At 50.3% G+C, this 18096-nt stretch overlaps 1 protein-coding gene across 4 annotated transcripts in view; it reads right to left on the bottom strand.

The window, feature by feature from the left end:
- Positions 1 to 18096, bottom strand: part of C16H10orf90 (chromosome 16 C10orf90 homolog) — a 193051-nt gene that overhangs the window by 8078 nt on the left and 166877 nt on the right. For 3 of the 4 annotated variants that reach the window (XM_033129825.1, XM_033129824.1, XM_033129826.1), the window contains 2 exons: positions 11790 to 11974; positions 9493 to 9670 (listed from right to left, as the gene is read on the bottom strand). In XM_033129825.1, coding sequence (XP_032985716.1) covers positions 9493 to 9670; positions 11790 to 11974 — 363 coding nt within the window. Of the gene's footprint in view, positions 1 to 9492; positions 9671 to 11789; positions 11975 to 14492; positions 14781 to 18096 lie in introns of all 4 variants that reach the window. The other variant, XM_033129827.1, reaches the window with a different exon arrangement.

Below are 18096 nucleotides of genomic sequence, written 5' to 3'. Positions count from 1 at the left end.
AGTCTCAGACTCAGCTTCTTTTGTCTTAGAAACACCAGAACCAAGAGATGGATGCCTGTTGGAGAGAATCCAGCCAGAAGCCAACAAGCCGGTTTGGAGTATAGATACCAAGTCTACACCTCCCAGAATCTTCTATCAAAGACGGAGCCTCTTGAAAGGAATACATGGGGTATGTTTTAGGCAGGAAAATCCCTAGAGGATTCCCCCGCTGAACAAGGACCCACGACGCATGTATTCTAAGACCACAAGGCTGTTTTTTATGCCAGTTTCACAACCAGTGAGCAGCTGGCCACCAGGCTTAATCACATTATGGTCTTCAGGAGTTAAATCCAGTTACTTGCGCTTCATTTCTATTCAGTTCCCCTTAGTGGGACCTCATTTGCTGATGTAGGCAATGGTGGAGTGGTCTACCTCGGACTAATTAGCCCTCCAGAAATCAAGCAATGCCCGCTGCCCCGGGCAACGGGAGTTAGGAGACGCGTAGGCTGTTTGCCTCTGAAGTGCTCTTGTGATGATAAAATCTTGTGCTGGGTAAACATTCTCCTTTTTCTAAAATCACTTCGAGGCTTCTGCGGAATCCTGCAGGAATGACAGTTGTGTGTGTGAGTGGCCTGTTCCAGGGCCCTGGAAGGTGGGCGGAAGCTGCACAGATGCTGGCATTGCTAGGAAAACACCACCGCACGCCAGTTTCATCTGGACACCCCAGAGAGATGCTGATGTCACAGTGTGGAGATGCAGTAAGGCTCTCAGATCCTTCTTGGGAAAGCGCGCAAAATTAAGAAATGAAAAACAAAGCAGAGGTCCCCAGAGGTCTCGATTCTGCTTTGCATACTCCGTTTGAGAATGGTTCAGGCTCCTGGTTACAGACGACTGAACCGTTCTCCTCACGGAGAGCTCAGCTCCTGCACAGACATCGCCCTCAGGTTTAGAGCAGGACCTACTTCTCAGCACCTCCATGAAAAGACAGGGGGCTGGGAGCAGAGAAGGATTTGGAAAGGGTTTGTCCCTCTGGGACAGGTGGTGGCGATGAGAAGGGGCCCCCCTGAGCACCGGCAGCCCACGAGTCCCCCGTCCTCGCCAGATGTTCATAGCAGAGAAGCTTGGGTACAACATGAGCAGACAAGGCCGGGGGCCATGGCTTCAGCTCCCCCAGCTACAGGAAGCAGTTCTCCAAGTCAGACATGGCCATGAAGAATATTGGAAAGAAATGGAACCGTAATGCAATCCCTGCTTGCATCCTGCTCTACCTCTTAGACCCGAGTACTGTCACAGCCCCTACTACCCCCCTTCCCTTGGGTTCCTCTCCTATGTGACTCGACACTTAATTTACAGCTGTCTGCCTGGCCAACTCTCTCCCCAAGTGGCTGTGAATCCTGGGAGGACAAGGGGGAATCGCTTCGGCTCTAGTTGCTTCTTCCCCACCCCACCCCCTCAGTCCATTCCACTAACACCCATCTCTGTGGCCAAGGACACCACATGTTAACACTTCTATTTATGGTCTGGTTAGTCCTCAAGAGGTAAGGCAGGGGCCAATGGGGTCCGAGGTGCTCCATTAGCCCCCATGAAAGCCACGGGGACCACGAAGGAAGACCGCCCTGTCTCAGTGGCGGCTCTCGGCTGCACCACCTCCTCTCTTGGTGGCTCGCGTGGCAGGCTGCCCGTGGAACCACAAGCTGCCACCGTGCAAACTCAGACCACACTGGTGTATGCAGGATCCGAGACTCACAACGAAAGCAGATCCTTGCTCAAGACCAGAAGCTCACAAACTGAACCCCCGCCAAGGGCTCCCACCAGCTGCCTAAAGCGTGCCTTTCCCGGGCAGCCCTGTGCTAAGAGCAAGGCAGCGTTTCCTGCAATGAGCGCTGTGGTGAGGCTGCAGGCACTCCAGTGGCAGACGGGCGGCTGCACCCGTCCTCCAGGATTTCATGAGCCCAAGTCTTATGATCTCACTAACATGCCAGGAGAGCCACAGTGTGTGTGCAGTCATGTATAAAAGTAATGCGGGCATTAGTGGGTTAAACATGATACACATTTGATGATTCCCCTGGTCTGCCTGACCCTCCACACCATGTAAGGTGTCCATTTGCGGTCTGAGTCTGAAGACCTGGGCCAGTTGAGGGCTTGGCCAGGCGGCTGTGTGCCCTGGACAAGCTGTTCAAGCTCGCTGAGGTCCAGTTCTTCTGCTCAGTGTTGGGGATGGCATCTGTCTTAGGGGTTCTTGGGAGTTTCTTGGCAGCAGAAGATACGCTGTAATCCGAGAAGACGCAAATGGCAGCAACAACACTAACTACCGCTGTTCTCCAGGCATCCCTCCTGCCCCCCGGTTCAGGATGCAGTTCACCCTTACTCCAACCCGGCAAAGCAGGTCCTCCTTCCTCTTTACAGGTGAGGAAGCTGAGGTCTCGCAGTTCAGTAACTTACCTCAGGTCTCAAAGGAAGCAGGTAAGACACCGGGGGCCTGAGTTACGGACAGAATCCATAGATTTCTATTCTCTGCAGATCTCCAGTGGCGGCTGGCAAAGGGGGGCTTGTATTTTGACACGAATGCCCACGGTTGGCTTCCGCGTCCCTTCTAGTCCCTGAGCCAGCAGCGTCAGCAGCATCTGGGAACTTGTCACACATGCAAATACACATGTAATTTTCATCTGAATCAGAAATTCTGGGGCTGGGCCCAGAACTGTTTGCATTGTCACAGGCCCCCCAGGTGACTCTGGTGCTCACTGAGGCGTGACGGCCACGGACAGAAGGTAAGAAGCGCGATAAACCAAGACCCTCCATGGGGTTCAAGGCTTTGAGGAAGCGTGGCCGATCTCACACAGGACACCCCGTGAAATCTGCATCTCAGATCAAAAAATGAAGCCTCTTTTGGCATATGTCCTGGGCAATATTTAGGATCTACTTATACCAAAGATGATTTCGTTGATCTGAAATGCAAATTTAACTGGGCATCCTATATTTTTCATTTGATAAATCTGGTTCTCTTTTCTCCCTGGTTATTTGACATTGTGACATTGTGAAATCCTTTCCATAGGGACCAAGACGGGCTCCTCTTTCCCCAGCAGACTTCGTGCTGGGTACCAGCATGGTGGAGTTGTTACACATGCCAGGGGGCCACATGGAGACAAACTCAGGCAGGTCCTGTCACTGGACAAGCTTCCAGGAAGCAAAGCTGACCACAGGCTATGGAATCAACACTATATCCCACTGCCCAAAGGTCCCCAGGGCACGCAGCCGTCACTTCCTGGCATTGCCAGACCAAAGGGGTGTGGGTAAGGAGAGGAAAACCATTCTCCCAAAGTCCCAGGTTTCTGTGGGGAATGGCAGATTGAAACTCCAGGTGGGGTTTCTTTAGCAAAGCATGATAAGTATTTCTACAAGCAAAGAATCCTAGAGCAGTGTGTACAAAGTTGACTCTCGAGAATTAGATAAAAGTGTTCCAAGGTCAAAGAAGTTTAGGGAAAATAAGGTTAAGCAAATTTAAGTAGCCCTCATTGTTGCAGGACTTATCAGTGCCTTTACCATATGTCGGGCATTGTAAAGGAACCTGAAGGGGTTGGTCTTCCTCTGAAATGCATTTGGGATAGTCAGCAGCTTGAGGATACTGGGGAGAAAAGTGACAACCGCAGAACATAAATAGTTATTCTCAGTTTTCAAAAGGTATCTGTGGTAATAGAATAGGAATTACACACACACACAAATCTGGTGTACTTTCTCCATATTTTCTCAAAATGTGTATGCATGTTTTAAATGGCAAGTTTAAATTACTCCTTTAAAGGAACTTTAATAATAACAAGGACTCAAATCACACCTTCCCAATAAAAGAGTGACATCTAGTCCAACTCTGAAAGACTAACTATGGATCTGAGAGTCAATATTTGCTCCAATTCCAGGGTTTCCAGCATTGTTTAGAGCCACAAAACATGGTGATTTGTAGATGATGAATAAACTCTCATTCTCGTTGCCAAGAAGATTTATATCCTTAGTGTCACCGCGTGGTTTCTTACTGAACTACGCTGTAGGATAAGAGCGCAATCGCTTGGAGAGTCAAATCAAGGCAATTGGGAAAAGGAATCTCTCTACAGTCCTTTTCCCTTGCCAGTCCGCAATTCTGGGGGGTTAATTTTAGTGGAAATACCCTGTCCTTCAGCCTACTACTAATCAATGGACAGAAATTGATCTTTTCTTCCCATGTTTCTTAAAGGTCCCCAACACAAGACCTTTAGAGTCGGTCTGGGAAGCAAATAATAGTGTCTTCGAATCAGGGAAACGGCCTTGTAGCTAAATCATGCTTCTTGTTTTCTTTGTAAACTGATGAAGTAACAATCTACTTTTATCTGATAAGCACTTTTTAAAACGCTTTTGTGAGTAATATTGGGAGACCTGCCCCCAAATACTCATTCAAATGTTTTATGGAAAAACATTCACGAGAGATCGGGTCAGGCAATGGTAGGAAGGATGTGGCCAGCGTTTGGCTGGCTGCGTGATAAGCAGCACATTTTTATTACGGCGATGACTTCCCCAGCCATCTCCTATCTGCTGGGTCACTTCTCCAGCTAGATGCTCTGCGAATGCAAATTAATTTAATACTTGCTCCAGCCAAGAATCATCAACGAAGGCCGCTGTGCTGGAGAAGGAATTCTGCAGTGCCTTCCGGAAAGCTCCATTCCTCTACTGATCCGTGATTTGAATGACTCGTACTTGGCTCACCTTGGCGAGTGTGGATAATGCAATTCAGATGAACACTGTCTGCTTTGCTACACACAGCAGGGCTTCCCAGACTGACCTAGTGTGCTGTGTGCCCACTGGCACGTACCATCTGGGGCAGTCTGTCCACCACACCCACACGACAATAATCCAAAATGAAGAAGGCAAGAAGGCAGTGGATCTAGAGGGATGCAAGAGCCCTGAGTCCTCCAATGGAAGAGACTGGATGGGAGTAGTCAGGGAGGGCTTCATGGAAGAAGGGTTTTCTATACCATCACAGGTTAGGAGGACAACCTGGGAGCGCCATGAGGAAGACCACGGCAGGCAGAGGGGAATAGGGGGACAGAAGCAAGGCAAGTTGAGTTGTGTTTGAGTACTGCCAGGCGTTCCAGCCAGCTGCAGTAGAGGGTGGGTAGAAGCAGTGATTCCGGATGAAGCAAGTACTGGACTGAGAACTGAAGTTACCACACAGCCCACATCTTGCATTACAGGAATCAGGAGAGCGCCTGGGGCTTCAGAGATGTGGGAAGAGGCTGCCGTTGAGAGGGGCTCGTGGGGTTAGGCAGGAGTCAGAGAGGAAGAGGGACAGATAAGGCTTCTATCAGGGGTTTCGGGGACCCTGATGGTGAATGTTACCAGCAAATGAGACCACCTGGAAAGAGTGGGGGTGGGCAGAGTCAGGCTGGGAGGGGTCTGGGCTGCTGGGTGGGGATGGAATCCGAGGGAGACTGAGAGGCTGGACTCCAGTGCAATGGGGACCATGAGGGCAAGGCTTAGGGGGCTGTAGCCAGAACAGGAAAAAGCCACAAACTGGTCAGCGGGACAGTGAGGGCTACCACTGACCGAGCACCTAGTACCTGCAGGTGCTGTACCTCTGACTGCCCTGCCTGCGGGTGCTTATGCTACAGGTGGGGCTATCCCTATGCTTACCACATGCTTTCAGTCCCCCCTGCTGCAGTCACCCTGCAAGGTGGAAGCAGAGACCGATTCTGAGACACTAATTCCAGGTTGTGACTGGCCTTTGAGCGACCACGCCTGGGATGCCCAGGAGCCCTGATGCTGCCCTGGGAAGCTCAGGTGACGTGAATAGGTGGAGCCCTGACCTGAGAGGGAGAGAAAGGCTCTCAGATTGGTGAGTCCAGGCCTCAGAGATGCAAGCAGAGCCCACCTCCTGCCTTCCTCCTTCAGCTCCATGGAGTTATCTCCACTCCACAACTTGGCGGTCACCACGTTCCACTGATTCTGCCACCCAAAGACCTCAGGCCTCTGTCACTGTTCTGCCTTCCACTGCCCTGCCCCAGGGGGACCGTCGTCATACCTTGCCTGGAGCTATGCTATACAATCCTGCCTGAGCTTTGGACCTCAGAATATGGTTCAACTCGGAAACAGCACGTACAATGCCTTTTAGCCCCCATCTCCCTGTCTGCTCCAAATCCCCATTTTACCGTCCAGCCACAGCTGAGCTAAGCAGCCCCAGGACCTCTCACTCCTGTGATTCTGCCTCCTCACTCACCACCATCCGGCTCTCCCCACCCTGCACACCATTCATCTGCATTATCTCCACTTATCCTAAGGTCATTGGAGGTCTCCTCCATCAGGAGACATCAATATCCCATACGTAAGAAAAAGTCCATCGCCTGTGGGTTGCCATGGTAACCCAGCAAAACTCCTTTCACGTCATTTAGCAAACCCCAAGGTCACTGCCTCCTTACCTGCGTGTTTTCCCCATGATTTGGGGAGGTGTGTGAGACCAGGGACTGTGCTTGGCCCAGAGTGGGCTCTCAAGAAAGGTTTGTAAGCAATGGATGAAGAAGCTCCTTGTGTCACTGCTAGAGCCATGCAAAGGGGACCCACGTGGCTCCCGGGGGACGAACGAGACTTATGGGTTAATTAGCTTTGGGAATGCAGGCAGCTGCTGACGAGCTAGTCAGCAGAGACAGGCTGGGGCTGCAGGCAGGACCTTTACAATGCTACCTCCTCTCTCTCTCCGATATCCCAATTGTCATAAAAACCTTCCCGTCTCAAGCCCAATTAACACTCACACACTTTGCAGGCACCCTGGGCCTTAAAGACGGCTCAGAAGGCACTGGCCAACAGGAAGCAGAGCTGACCCTCCAGCCCTCGTACTAATCATCCCTGCAAATCAGGCGCTGGCTGTCCCTGCAGCCCTTGCCCGAGTGGGCGTCTGTCAGCTGCCAGAGCTCCCACCTGAACCTCTCAGGATTGTTCTGGAGCCAAGACTGCGGTGCAAGCCCGGGTCGGAGGCCGCTGGCTCAGCTCAGAAAGCGATCCAGTCTCTCTAACAGACGTCTTGACACTGTAGCCAGAGCTCGTTCACGCATGGGATTTATGGACTAATTTAGCATGTAAGAAAAACATCTGCATCTCGCTTTTATCATCCTGCCAGCAGACAGGCTGAAGACAAGATGTGTCCTGCAGACTTGTTTAATGGGGCCTTAAACACTGCCCCTCACTTGCCCGTGCTCACATGAGGCTTTGGTTTCAGAATTCATCTGATTTAACGGACCTAACACAAACAAACATGAGCGTGAAGCTCTCATCAACCCGTCAATACCGCAGAGACAGGCCGAGTGGCCGTGAAACGCCCGCACGCGAGTCCCAGAGCACTGCAGTCACCGGGACGGTCTCAGAAGTCGAGGGAGGAAAAGGCACCTCTGTTATTTAAGACTACCGACTGGGTCTGGTCACCTTTTATTCTATACAATTTTAAGACTTTCACATAGAGGAACGTGAACTTCTAAGGGTATCTGTTCAGGGCAAAACACCACAGGACGATGTAGTGGGTAGAACTGTGTCTCCCCCAAGAAGATCCATTCATGCCCCATCCCGGTATATGTGAGTGGCTGTTTGGATGTAGAGTCTTTGCCGATGTACAAAAGTTAAAATGAGGTCAGACTGAACTGGGATGGAGCCTAATCCAACGATTGGTGTCCTTAGAAGAAGAGGAAATTTGGACACACAGACACACAGACACAATGAAGGGCCACTGAAGATGGAGGCTGAGAGCAGAATGACACATCTACAAGAAACACCAGAAGCCACCAGAAGCCACCAGAAGCCACCAGAGGGTGGGAGAGAGGCACAGGATGGATTCTCCCGGGACACCTTGATTTTGGACTCTGGCCTCCTGACTAGGAGAGAATACACTTCTGTTATTTTAGCCACCGAGTCCCAGGAAATGAATACAGATGCCGGAGGCGATGGTATTCCAGACCACTCAGGGCCTGTAGTACAGCACAGCTGGCCCAGGGGGTGAGGAATCCATCATGTAAGTTCCCAAATGTCCCTGGGTCTCCATTTCTTCCTACACAAGGAAGCTCCTCAGACACTATGTTTTGTCCCATGTGACTAGGCTGAGCTTTAAAGCAGCATTGCTTTCTATGGGCTGACAACACATTTGTTAACCTAACCGTTTTTATCAAGCAGGATTTTCTGAGGCCAAGTAGCCCCCATGTCACAGGCACAACCAGTGAAGGCCCCGGGGGACTCCCATTGTGGCGGACGTTTGGTCTCTCACAGCAACTTCGGAAGTCAGCACCTGCGCCCCCCAGGGGGTGCTCTCTGTTGAGCCAGAGATGAGACAGCCCCCACCTAGACCCTTTATCAGCCAGTCGGCTCACACTGCTGGCGAATCCCATTTGCACGTGGCGGAATGCTTTGGCACAAGCATTTTGCTGATTGCGCTTTCTTAGCTTACTGCAAAGTGTCACTGGGCAGGAGTACCAGGTGTTTGGCTAAATCCTTCGCCCGGAGAAGGACGCATTCAAGTTTGCCCTTGCCAGGGTCATAACTCCCCCAGCGATGCTGGGTGGATGAGGGATACAGCCTGCATGGACTGTGGATGCTAGCAGGAGTCCTATTACAACCGCCTTTGTCCTCTGTCCCCTAGGCCCCCTGAAAGAGCTGGGTAATGTTTGCTAAGCTGCATTTTATTGAATATGGTTATTTCCCCAGAGGACTTTTATTCAGAATTATACCCATGATTTCACCTCCTGGGGGCCAGAAGAAGGTTTTCCTAGGAAGAAAGATTTTAATCCTCTATCCAAAGGAATAAAACTGAGGTTTCCCCAGACCCCCAGATTTTAAGATTTGAGTTGGCAGGCCATCAGTATGTGCTCTGATGTCCACCATTTTCGCCCTTGTCTCTCCTTGTTATTCTTGCTGGTTGCATAGTCTGTTTACAAGCTCCATGAACAGAGGGCTGGGCACAGTCTTGCTCACTACACTCTCCCAGCTCCCAGCATGGTGTCTGGCCGGAGAAGCCTCCTGGTATCTCCTTCTGTAATGTGTGTGTGAGTGCCACCCCTTGCGGGGTCAGCGTGACATTGCGCCTGGAAAGCTGGCCCTCCATTTTCTGAGCTCACAGCAGGAACGGGGTTTCGAGATGACGAATGTTGATGTAGACAAGCTGGAGTCAACCTCTCACCCTGAGATCTGTTTTGCAATCTCTAAAGGGCAGTGTGGGTCTCTTGCAAATATTTGTCAGGAGCCAAGAATCTGAACTTGTACCCTGCCTGCTTCAGTGGTGTGGTTTCCTTCCCAGCCAGCACGATAAATTTGTGTCCCAAGTTATTTCCGCTGAATTCAGTGCCCATATAGAATCTCCCGGAGGGGGCTGGCTCCCACAGCAGGCTTTATGATAAGGAGGGTCAGGTACTGGGAGCGAGTATGTGCCCTGCGTACGTCAGTGGCATCGTTTGGGCCACCACCTCAGGGGCAGGTTCCAGTCCTGAGGATCCCCCAGCCTCCCCGGCCCCCCGAGCTTACCACTAAGAGGATGGGGGATGGTGAACTGCTTCCGGTGGGCGCGGATAGGAAACGGACTCTGCTTCTGGCCCTGGTCCCCCTTCCGCTGGGCTCTTCTCTGCTGTACCATGTGCTCCAGCTTCTTCAGCCGCTCTTGCGAGCGAGAGATGAACTGAGGGTTACGGACTTCCAGCGCTTCCTGATTGGAGCAAAGAAAATATTTGCTGTCTAAGAGAAGTGACACAGAAAGACCGCACAGCCATCTGACGCATCAAGAAGCCGACCAAAAGTACGGCATTTGGAGACCAACAGCTACAGTGCATAAGCTCGTCACCATTTTCTCCCACCGCCTCATGTGAACATTGTCACAGACCTGTTGGTGACATGGGTCCTGGCAGTCTGTCCTTGCCGAGGACCCCACTGCAACATCAAGGTTACGTGTGCAAAGGCCAAGCCTACCTACTCACTCCTCTCCCCTGACAGGTAGTGCATTTCTAACAGACCAAAACAGGAATGCCCTAAATCCCATATTCCACAGACACATGAGTGGGGAAGGAATGGAAGCATCACGTGTCACCTGCCTCTGCTGGGGCTGGAAGCCTTAAGAAGCACAGACCCAGATGACTGACCTGGCGCAACATATGAGCCTTTTCAGGAGAAACAGGAATTGTGCCTAAGAGAAGCAATGTCTCGTCCCAGGCAGAAGGAGCTGGCAAAATAGCTTTGCCTACGCAAAATGATTCTGCAAACTCCACAGAGGAGGCCAGAATCCCCTATATTTTCACTTGGGCCCTGTCTCTTACTGCACTCCCCGCTCTATGCACTAAGCCATCCACACAGGTCTACTGAAAACGCTGAATGCCACTGACACATTCTGATCCAGACACTGGACCAGGTGCTTTGGGTGTATTCGTGGTTTCTGGGAATCCCCACATTGATTCCGGAAGGCAGCTCTACGTACCCTTGTTTGACATGCAAAAGCTGAGGCTCGTTGTACTTTGGTAGATCACGTGCTGACCCTCAGCTGTGGGAGCCCATGTTTTTCCCACTGCCTTTCACTGCCTCAGCTCTCCGTCCCTTGGAACCCTCTGGTCGAGTCGTCTCCCTGGCGTACCACCCCAGCCACACCCACCGGCTCGGGGCCCAGCTCTCCCTGTAAGCTCCGCCGGGTCTCCCCTGCAGCTTGAGCACTGTGGAACTTCACAGACCACAGTGCAGGAGTGACACGCACGTTCACCTCCACGCTGGGCCTTGAGCTCCTGTGTGGCTGGGCCATGTCTCATCCACATCGTATCCCTCCCAGCCTGTGCCCAAGCTCTGCGCATAGCAGGTTCTCAGCAAAGACCCTCTGGAGGCGCCGCCCCATCCCTCTCCCAGCCCTCTGGGAGGTCAGAGTTCCCAGGAGGAGGGCAGCCGGGGCTCCATTTGTGTCATGGACAAGCCCCTGGCAGCCGTGGCAGGAAAGAAATGTTCTTGGCCAGCTGGCCTCCACGTGCCAGCCCCTAGGTACCAGGCACACATCACTGGGCCTGGAGGGATGGCCCCTGGGAACGGCCTGTTGGCCCAGGTGTGGCTCTGCCTCAGCAGCCGGCCCTGAGGCTGGAGGCTCAGCTGCTTTGGGGCCCCATGAGTCTCTCCCATAGGCCCAGCCGGGCCCCAGGGGTCCAGGGACTGGTGATGGAGCCATCTCCAGTTTCCAGGGTGGTTTACAGCATATCAAGTGCCTTCTTGGAAGGTGTGGCTGGCAACCCACTGTTAGCAAGGGCTTTCTGTGAGGTGGTTTGCTCTGCTAATTGTTATACTTCTGTATTTTTTTTAACTTTAAAAAATGTGCACATATTACTTCTATAATCTGGAAAAGACACCAAACGAAAGCTTCCGTATCTTTGAACTCATGGCTGCATGATTTTGGGTACTTCCAAAGGCTTAACGTCGTTATCTAAAGATGGGGTTGGAGGGACTCCTGCCTCAAAGGGGTGCCCCGAGGAAGGAAGGTGCTGATGACTATGAAGTGACCTCCCCAATGTTTGGGCACCCATGACTTCAACAAATGCTGTCATTGCTACAATCACTGTCACCATTGATATCATATGACCTCATTCTCACCAGTGGAGTCGCTACCATTATCTCCATTACTCACACTGTGAAACAGAGGCCCAGGGAGGTTAGGGCACTGGCCCAGAGTCACACATGAAGCCACCACGACGGGGAGTCAGGTCTCCAGCCTCAGAAACAAGAGTGAGGTCGTGTGACTATGGACTCCCCAAGAAAGATTTTCCCTTGGTGGGAATCAAGCCTGGTCACGCAGAAGGGCTTACCTGCAAGGTCAAGGAGCTTGCAGGTGTCTCCTGGCACTCAGAACAGTTTTCCTGCAGGTCGGGGGTGTCTGGTTCCTTGGAGGGTGCTGGTGCGGGCGCCGCTGGCTGGGGTTCAGACGAGGCAGAGTCCTCCCTCTGCTTGCATTCCTTTATTTTTACAACCAAGTCACAGCATGTGTAATCTCCTAGGAGAGAAGATTTAGAATTCCATTTAGAGGGCACGAAGTGATTTTTGCCTAGTTCCTCAACACCGTTAGGTACAGAAGACAATTTTGAAAATAGAAACGCCAGTGGGTTATTAATGGGGCTCGTGAAGCCAATGACATCACAGACCCCCGGCTGCCCTGGTCACAGACAAGAACGTCTGCAAGCAGCCAGACTGGATGGCCAGCTAATTATGCCATGGAGGTATTCCCTTGGCTGCTGTGGATCGAGATCCCTTTACTCACAACGAAAAGAAACTTTTCTAGTCTGTGCTGCATATTAAGAGTGTCCTGTATGATTATGACAGTTTGGTTGTTTGGGGACAGAGTATTAATTCACCTTATGTTTGCTACATTAACGATGTAAGAGGGAGGTTTGGTGTTCAATTATTTATCTCTCCCCTTCATTTTCCAGAGACAACCGCTGGCTTTACAGTCGTAATGAGGATGATCTCTCTCTCAAGACTGGATTCAGTCTCATCCTGGGGGCGTTTTGACATTTCTTTGTGGAAAAGGTCAGGAGTGAGTTGATTCAACAGCACTCCCTGCAGGGCGGGCTCTGTGTGTGGAAGGTGCATGAATACACACTCCCTGCCCACCGCTGACCAGCTCCTCCGCCTGGAACACAATGTCCTTTCCGCTGTCCTAGGCCACTCTTTGTGTCTGAGCCTCCCCCCCAGCCCTCCCCACCACACGTTCCCCAAACACAGCCTACCAAAGCCCCCCAGTTCTGAAGCTCACAGTAGCTTTCTCAGTCCTCGGCCACACGCTCTCCTGCCTCCACAAAGCTGCTTGGATTCCTCCACCCGGTGACTCCTACCACCGGTTGAGCCCCAAATGCTCAGGAAGCCACGTCGCCTTCCCAGGGCCGGCTCCGTCCATCCCGCCTCCTGTGTGCTCCACCAGGGGCACACTCAGCATTTACTAGGCGGGGTCTTAATGGGACGTTTTCACCCCACAAGACTGTGACTCCCTCAAGGCTGGGCCCTGCCATGGTCACCCTGGATCTCTCCACAGTGCCCAGAGGAGCCAACTCTGCTGGGAGTGGAGACAGGGCCACTTGGAGGTTCCCATGGTCCCGTGAATGTCTTAGCTGAACCTCCTGCTCTAACCCCACTGTTCACTCCTGGGTCCTCTCTGGTCTGGACCAGCTGTCCTATCTCTAATCAGAACCATCAATGTTCCCTGGTACCTACAAGCCCTACAAGCAGACTGGACTTTCCCTGGTTTGTTCATGGTCCATGTTCCACCTCCAACTAACACTTTTGATTCTCTACCAACAATATACTACTTAGAAATTCTCAAGTTATTTTCTCTCATTCTTCTAAGCGTTTGCTCCCGATATTCCTGGAGGATTTTGCTGTTGCTCCCCCCATTGCTGCCTGGGTCCTCAGCACTCGCCCTGACATCCAACCCCAAACCCCCTCCAGTGAGAGTTAGCTACACCTCCCACCCTACTGTTCCCATGTCTTGTTATGAACCTTTACTCTAGCTCACCTGACACACAGGGAAGCCACCGCATCCTTACTCCTTCCCCATCACCAGACCCAGCAACCCTAACAGGTCCGCTTTCCTCAGTGCTCACAGCTAAGCTTTGTCCATGTATCCTGCAAGTCTCCATTGCTGTCATCCCTCTTCCCAGTGACACGGGCTGGACCATGTCTAGCTGGCTGGTCCCCGTCCCCAGCCTTGCCTCTCCCGTCGGACCTCCACCTTGTCCAGAGTTCCAAGTGAAATTATTTTGATCAATTACCATAAATTTTTAACTGCTAAAATGGAAAACTCTTCAATCAGATATTTTCTTTTCTGTCCTTATCCATAGCTCTTTGGGAAAAAGCTTTAGAGTAAGAGAAAAATCTAAATTTCCCCACTAACATGCCGGGCGCTACAGATCTTTTTTCTATTTTATTCTTGTGTTCTTGAATAGTTCAGTGCTCACTGCAGTGTTAGTGGGGTCAGCCACTGGCTTTTGGAGCAGTGATGGCCTGGTTTGAATTCTTGGTCCCCTCCCGTGTGACAGGCTGACATTGGGACCTACCTCAAGGGCACTGTGAGGGCCAGCGTGCTCAGCTTGCTGAGTGCAGGGCACAGGTGGGGGCTGGCACCTCTCAGCTATTATCCCTGTTCATCAGGTACAGAGGGACACAGTCAGCCTGGTGGCCTGCCGCCTACAGAGCGGCCACCTCAGCATCTCAGACCTTCCCTGACTAAGCCTGAGAGCCTGCTACACACGTGGGACGGCCTTCTCAGCCTCGGGTCACACTGGCCTTGCACATGGCAGGGCTGGGGATCCCTACCCCACGCAGAGCTGCCATTTCCATGCTCGGGAGGTAGAACCCACCCACCATTTGAACCGGCCAGTCCTGCTTCCCACCCCTGGCACAGCTGGGCAGCCGCACAAGGTGGGCGTGTATGAACCAGGGCCCAGGGAGATGCGGTACCGTTTTTCATATGAATATCAGTGAGGAATCATTTCAGCCCTACCTCCCTCGCTCCTTACCTCTGGGGAACTCTCTTCCTATCTGAACACCATTGTCTTCCTGCGGAGCTGTGCATAAATCTTGTAAGGGGCCCAGAAACCCAGGTAAAAGGAGGCTGGGTTTCAGGAAGCTGTGCTGTTGAGACTTTGCGGGCTCAGAAATGTTGCTAGACTGACAGTTGTTGCTTGGAGAGCTATGCCCATCGGGAAGAAAATCTTTAACCAGCTTCTGTTCCACTGGGGGAGCAGACAAAGTCACACGTGCTTCTTGCTGCTTCTCGCTGCTTCCAGAAAATACCTTTGTTTCTACTAAAAATGAAATGAGAGTTGTGCTCAAAACATCTGACAAGTGCACACCTGTCATCCTGACCTCTGGACACTACGTCACGCGCTCCCTGATACAGGCAGGTCACTGTGGGGCTGCGTCTGGAGAACGGGGGCCATCAGTGGCCAGCGTGCACGTGCTCTGCTAGCGCTTAACACACGGCCGTCACTCCTGAGAAGTCTTCCCCTGGAGTTCACTTGGAGGCCCCATCATATGCACGGCTCTCAAGTACTAAGCTGTAAAGAGCGCGCTGGCTGGTGCCCTTTGGGAACTCACATGACCTTCTTGACAACAGGCAATGGAGTAAAGCACACTGACGCGCGGCCAGGTACCTGGGTTCAAATCCTCCACCATTATCAGCTAGTGGGCCTCATCTATAAAATCTAGTCACTACTACAATGCATTAATAATATTAACTATTATTGATTTAATTTTACTATTATAGTATCTATTGTTATAATAAGCATATGTATTAATAAGCAATATATGTATATACTTTATATAACTACATTTTGTATATTGACATATTTATATTGTTAATATAAATATTAAATGTTGAAATCAAGGCAATAACACAATACAATAATGATCTGTGTAAGATGCTCAGTTAGCATAATATCTGACACATAGTTAGCATTTACTAAATGCTAGTCATCATTATTATTCTGGAAACACTGGTGCAGGGTTACGTACTATGGCAAGAACTGAGGGGGGAGGTAATTTATCAGTGTGCACACTTCTAACAAAGCAGTGGATCTAAAATGTGGACAGCACGTCACTGCTTGTCGCCACACAGTAATATCAAAAGTCTGGAAACCACCTACACCCATCAGTAGGGGGCTATTCGATAAATTCCAGCAGATTCATGCTTCTCAGTGGTGAAAAAAGAATGAGGCAGATGCTCTTGTGTCCACGTGGAATAATCTCGAAGATATGTTATCACGTGAACAAAGCGAAATGTGAGACAGCATGTCAGGTGTGCTTCCTCAGTAAATGCTGATATGCTCAGGGTATCTCTGGAAGGACCCAGAAGATGCTGGAAACAGTGTTGCCCTGGGTGGGGAGGACAGAGCGGGGCAAGGCAGGACCAGGGACTGGTAGTGGGAGAGAGACTTTCTTCTCACTGCTTCCCTGTTTCATACTCTTTTTGTTTTTCGTTTTTTCTTTCGGCATACTCTATAAACTTTAAGGTGGTGTGCATTTTAATAAGGCAGGGACTCACCTCTGCATATGCTGATGGGGACGGCCCCCCCAGGGGAGAGAGCCACTGTTGCCAGTGGGGTGTGTCCAAACCTCCTCATATATTGGGGCAGAAAAACTGTTCTGGGGCCCCTTGGAATAATCAAATCTCCTAGAAGATTCTTGCTATATTGTCTCAAATGTCTTATACACAAAAACAAAATGAACCCACGACGACCTGGCATTGATTATAATGGTGACCTCTCTTAAAATGTCTCAGTTGTCTGCAATTTGTTCTCGCCTCTCTGTCCCTGAGGCCTGCTGTCCCAGACAACGGGAACAGGCTGAGTATGGTGCCACCATGCAAGGCAGAGGAAAGAACACAGAATCCAGAGGGTCCCCTCAATGTGCTTTCTGGCCATGGGATCTGAGGCAGGCCAGTCAACAAGGGGTAAACGCAGCTTTCCATATTCTGACAAAGAAACCAACCAAATATAGATAAAGTACCTTCTGGGTCTGGGAGCTTGTACGTGGAAATTACTCAAAATAAAAATGGCTGTCATTAAACCTTCTCATTCGGACAGGGGTCTCCTATTGGCTTTGTTAATTTGTACAGGAATCTCTTTCCAAACTTCGATTTCAAAAACTATCAATTCTGTGTATCTCTGAGTGTATTTCTGTTTTGTTTGCTCATTTATTCTGTTCTTTAGATTCCACACATAAATGAGATCATATGGCATTTGTCTTTCTCAGTCTAACTGATGGTTGTTCGAGGGGAGGATGGGTTGGGGGATGGGGGAGAAGGTGAAGGGATTAGAAAGTACAAATTGGGAATCACAACATAGTCAGGGGGTGGTGAGATACAGTATGAGTAATATAATCAACAGTGTTGTAAAGATCGTATAGGGGACCAGATGGGCACTGGGCTTATCGGGGGGATCACTTCATGGACTGTGCAGATGCCTGGCCACTGCGCTATATAACTGAAGCTGATGTAGAGTAAGACTGAATGTCAACTATAATTAAATATATATGTATGTATGTATGTGTGTGTGTGTGTGTGTATATACATATATATATATATATATTCATTCATTCGTAGGATGTAAAGTACAGCATAGGGAATAGAGTCAATGGCATTGTAACAGCATATACGATACCAGAGCATCAGAGGGGTAGTAGACTTGGGGACGGTTTCACTTTGTGAGGGGTGTAAATGTCTAATGAGCATGTCGCTTTGCACACCTGAAATTAATAATAAAAACTGTCCATCCTGTTTAAATATAAAATATTGTAAGCAAAAAAGTCCTAAAATAGTTCTTCCTTTCTATTTTCCTTCCTTTTATTAGAAGCTCTGTTAAAGAATCAAGAACGAAATCCATTATTAGTGATACAGTCCCAACCTGCTACTTCCACGCTGGTGTTAGGCTCTTTAAATTAATGTCTTTACTTAGAAACGCGTGGAGATCTAACTACCTCTATCTCTCTCTATCCTGTACCTACCTATCAATTACCTCTCTGTCTGGTAGATTCTCGTGTGACCGATTCTTAGTCAGATATTCTCTTGTGATTTGAAAGGGTTAAAACAACTCCCAGAAAGTGGAAAGCAGTTGGTCTACTGGAGAAAAGAAAAGCAGGCAGCCCAAGAAGGACTTTTCTGACAACTTGTTGATCAGGTCTCTTCTTGTGGATTCTGAAAAGTACAATTGTCGGCCATGAAATCATCCTCAGATGGGCCTTCTCTAGGCAAGGAGGCATGGTTGTCTTTTCCCCATACACTCTGCATGCAGGTTGGAGTCAGGTTCCCTATTCACACCCCAAGTGTTAAGCTGCATCACCCCATTGAAGACCCACTGCCAGGGCAGGCTCTGCCTCTACTAGGGGAACATGAATAAAGAGGCCGCCTCTGCCATTTCTGTTTCTTAGACTAAAACTCAAAGCCTGCTTCCTGAGCCTGACTCTTGGAGGAGCTGGGGCACCACAGGTCTTTAAATAGTAACGTTCCCTCTATTCCCTTTTCCAAAACACATTGGCCTATTGACTGGTATTCTTAGCTCGACTATCCAGCAAACTCACCTCTCCAGAACTGAGCTCCACATGGAGGGTGAACAAAAACCAACA

Source organism: Rhinolophus ferrumequinum, chromosome 16, assembly GCF_004115265.2.
Source record: "Rhinolophus ferrumequinum isolate MPI-CBG mRhiFer1 chromosome 16, mRhiFer1_v1.p, whole genome shotgun sequence".
NCBI lineage: Eukaryota > Metazoa > Chordata > Mammalia > Chiroptera > Rhinolophidae > Rhinolophus > Rhinolophus ferrumequinum.
The sequence above is the reverse complement of the archived record's forward strand: the minus strand, read 5'-3'. Positions and strand labels throughout refer to the sequence as shown.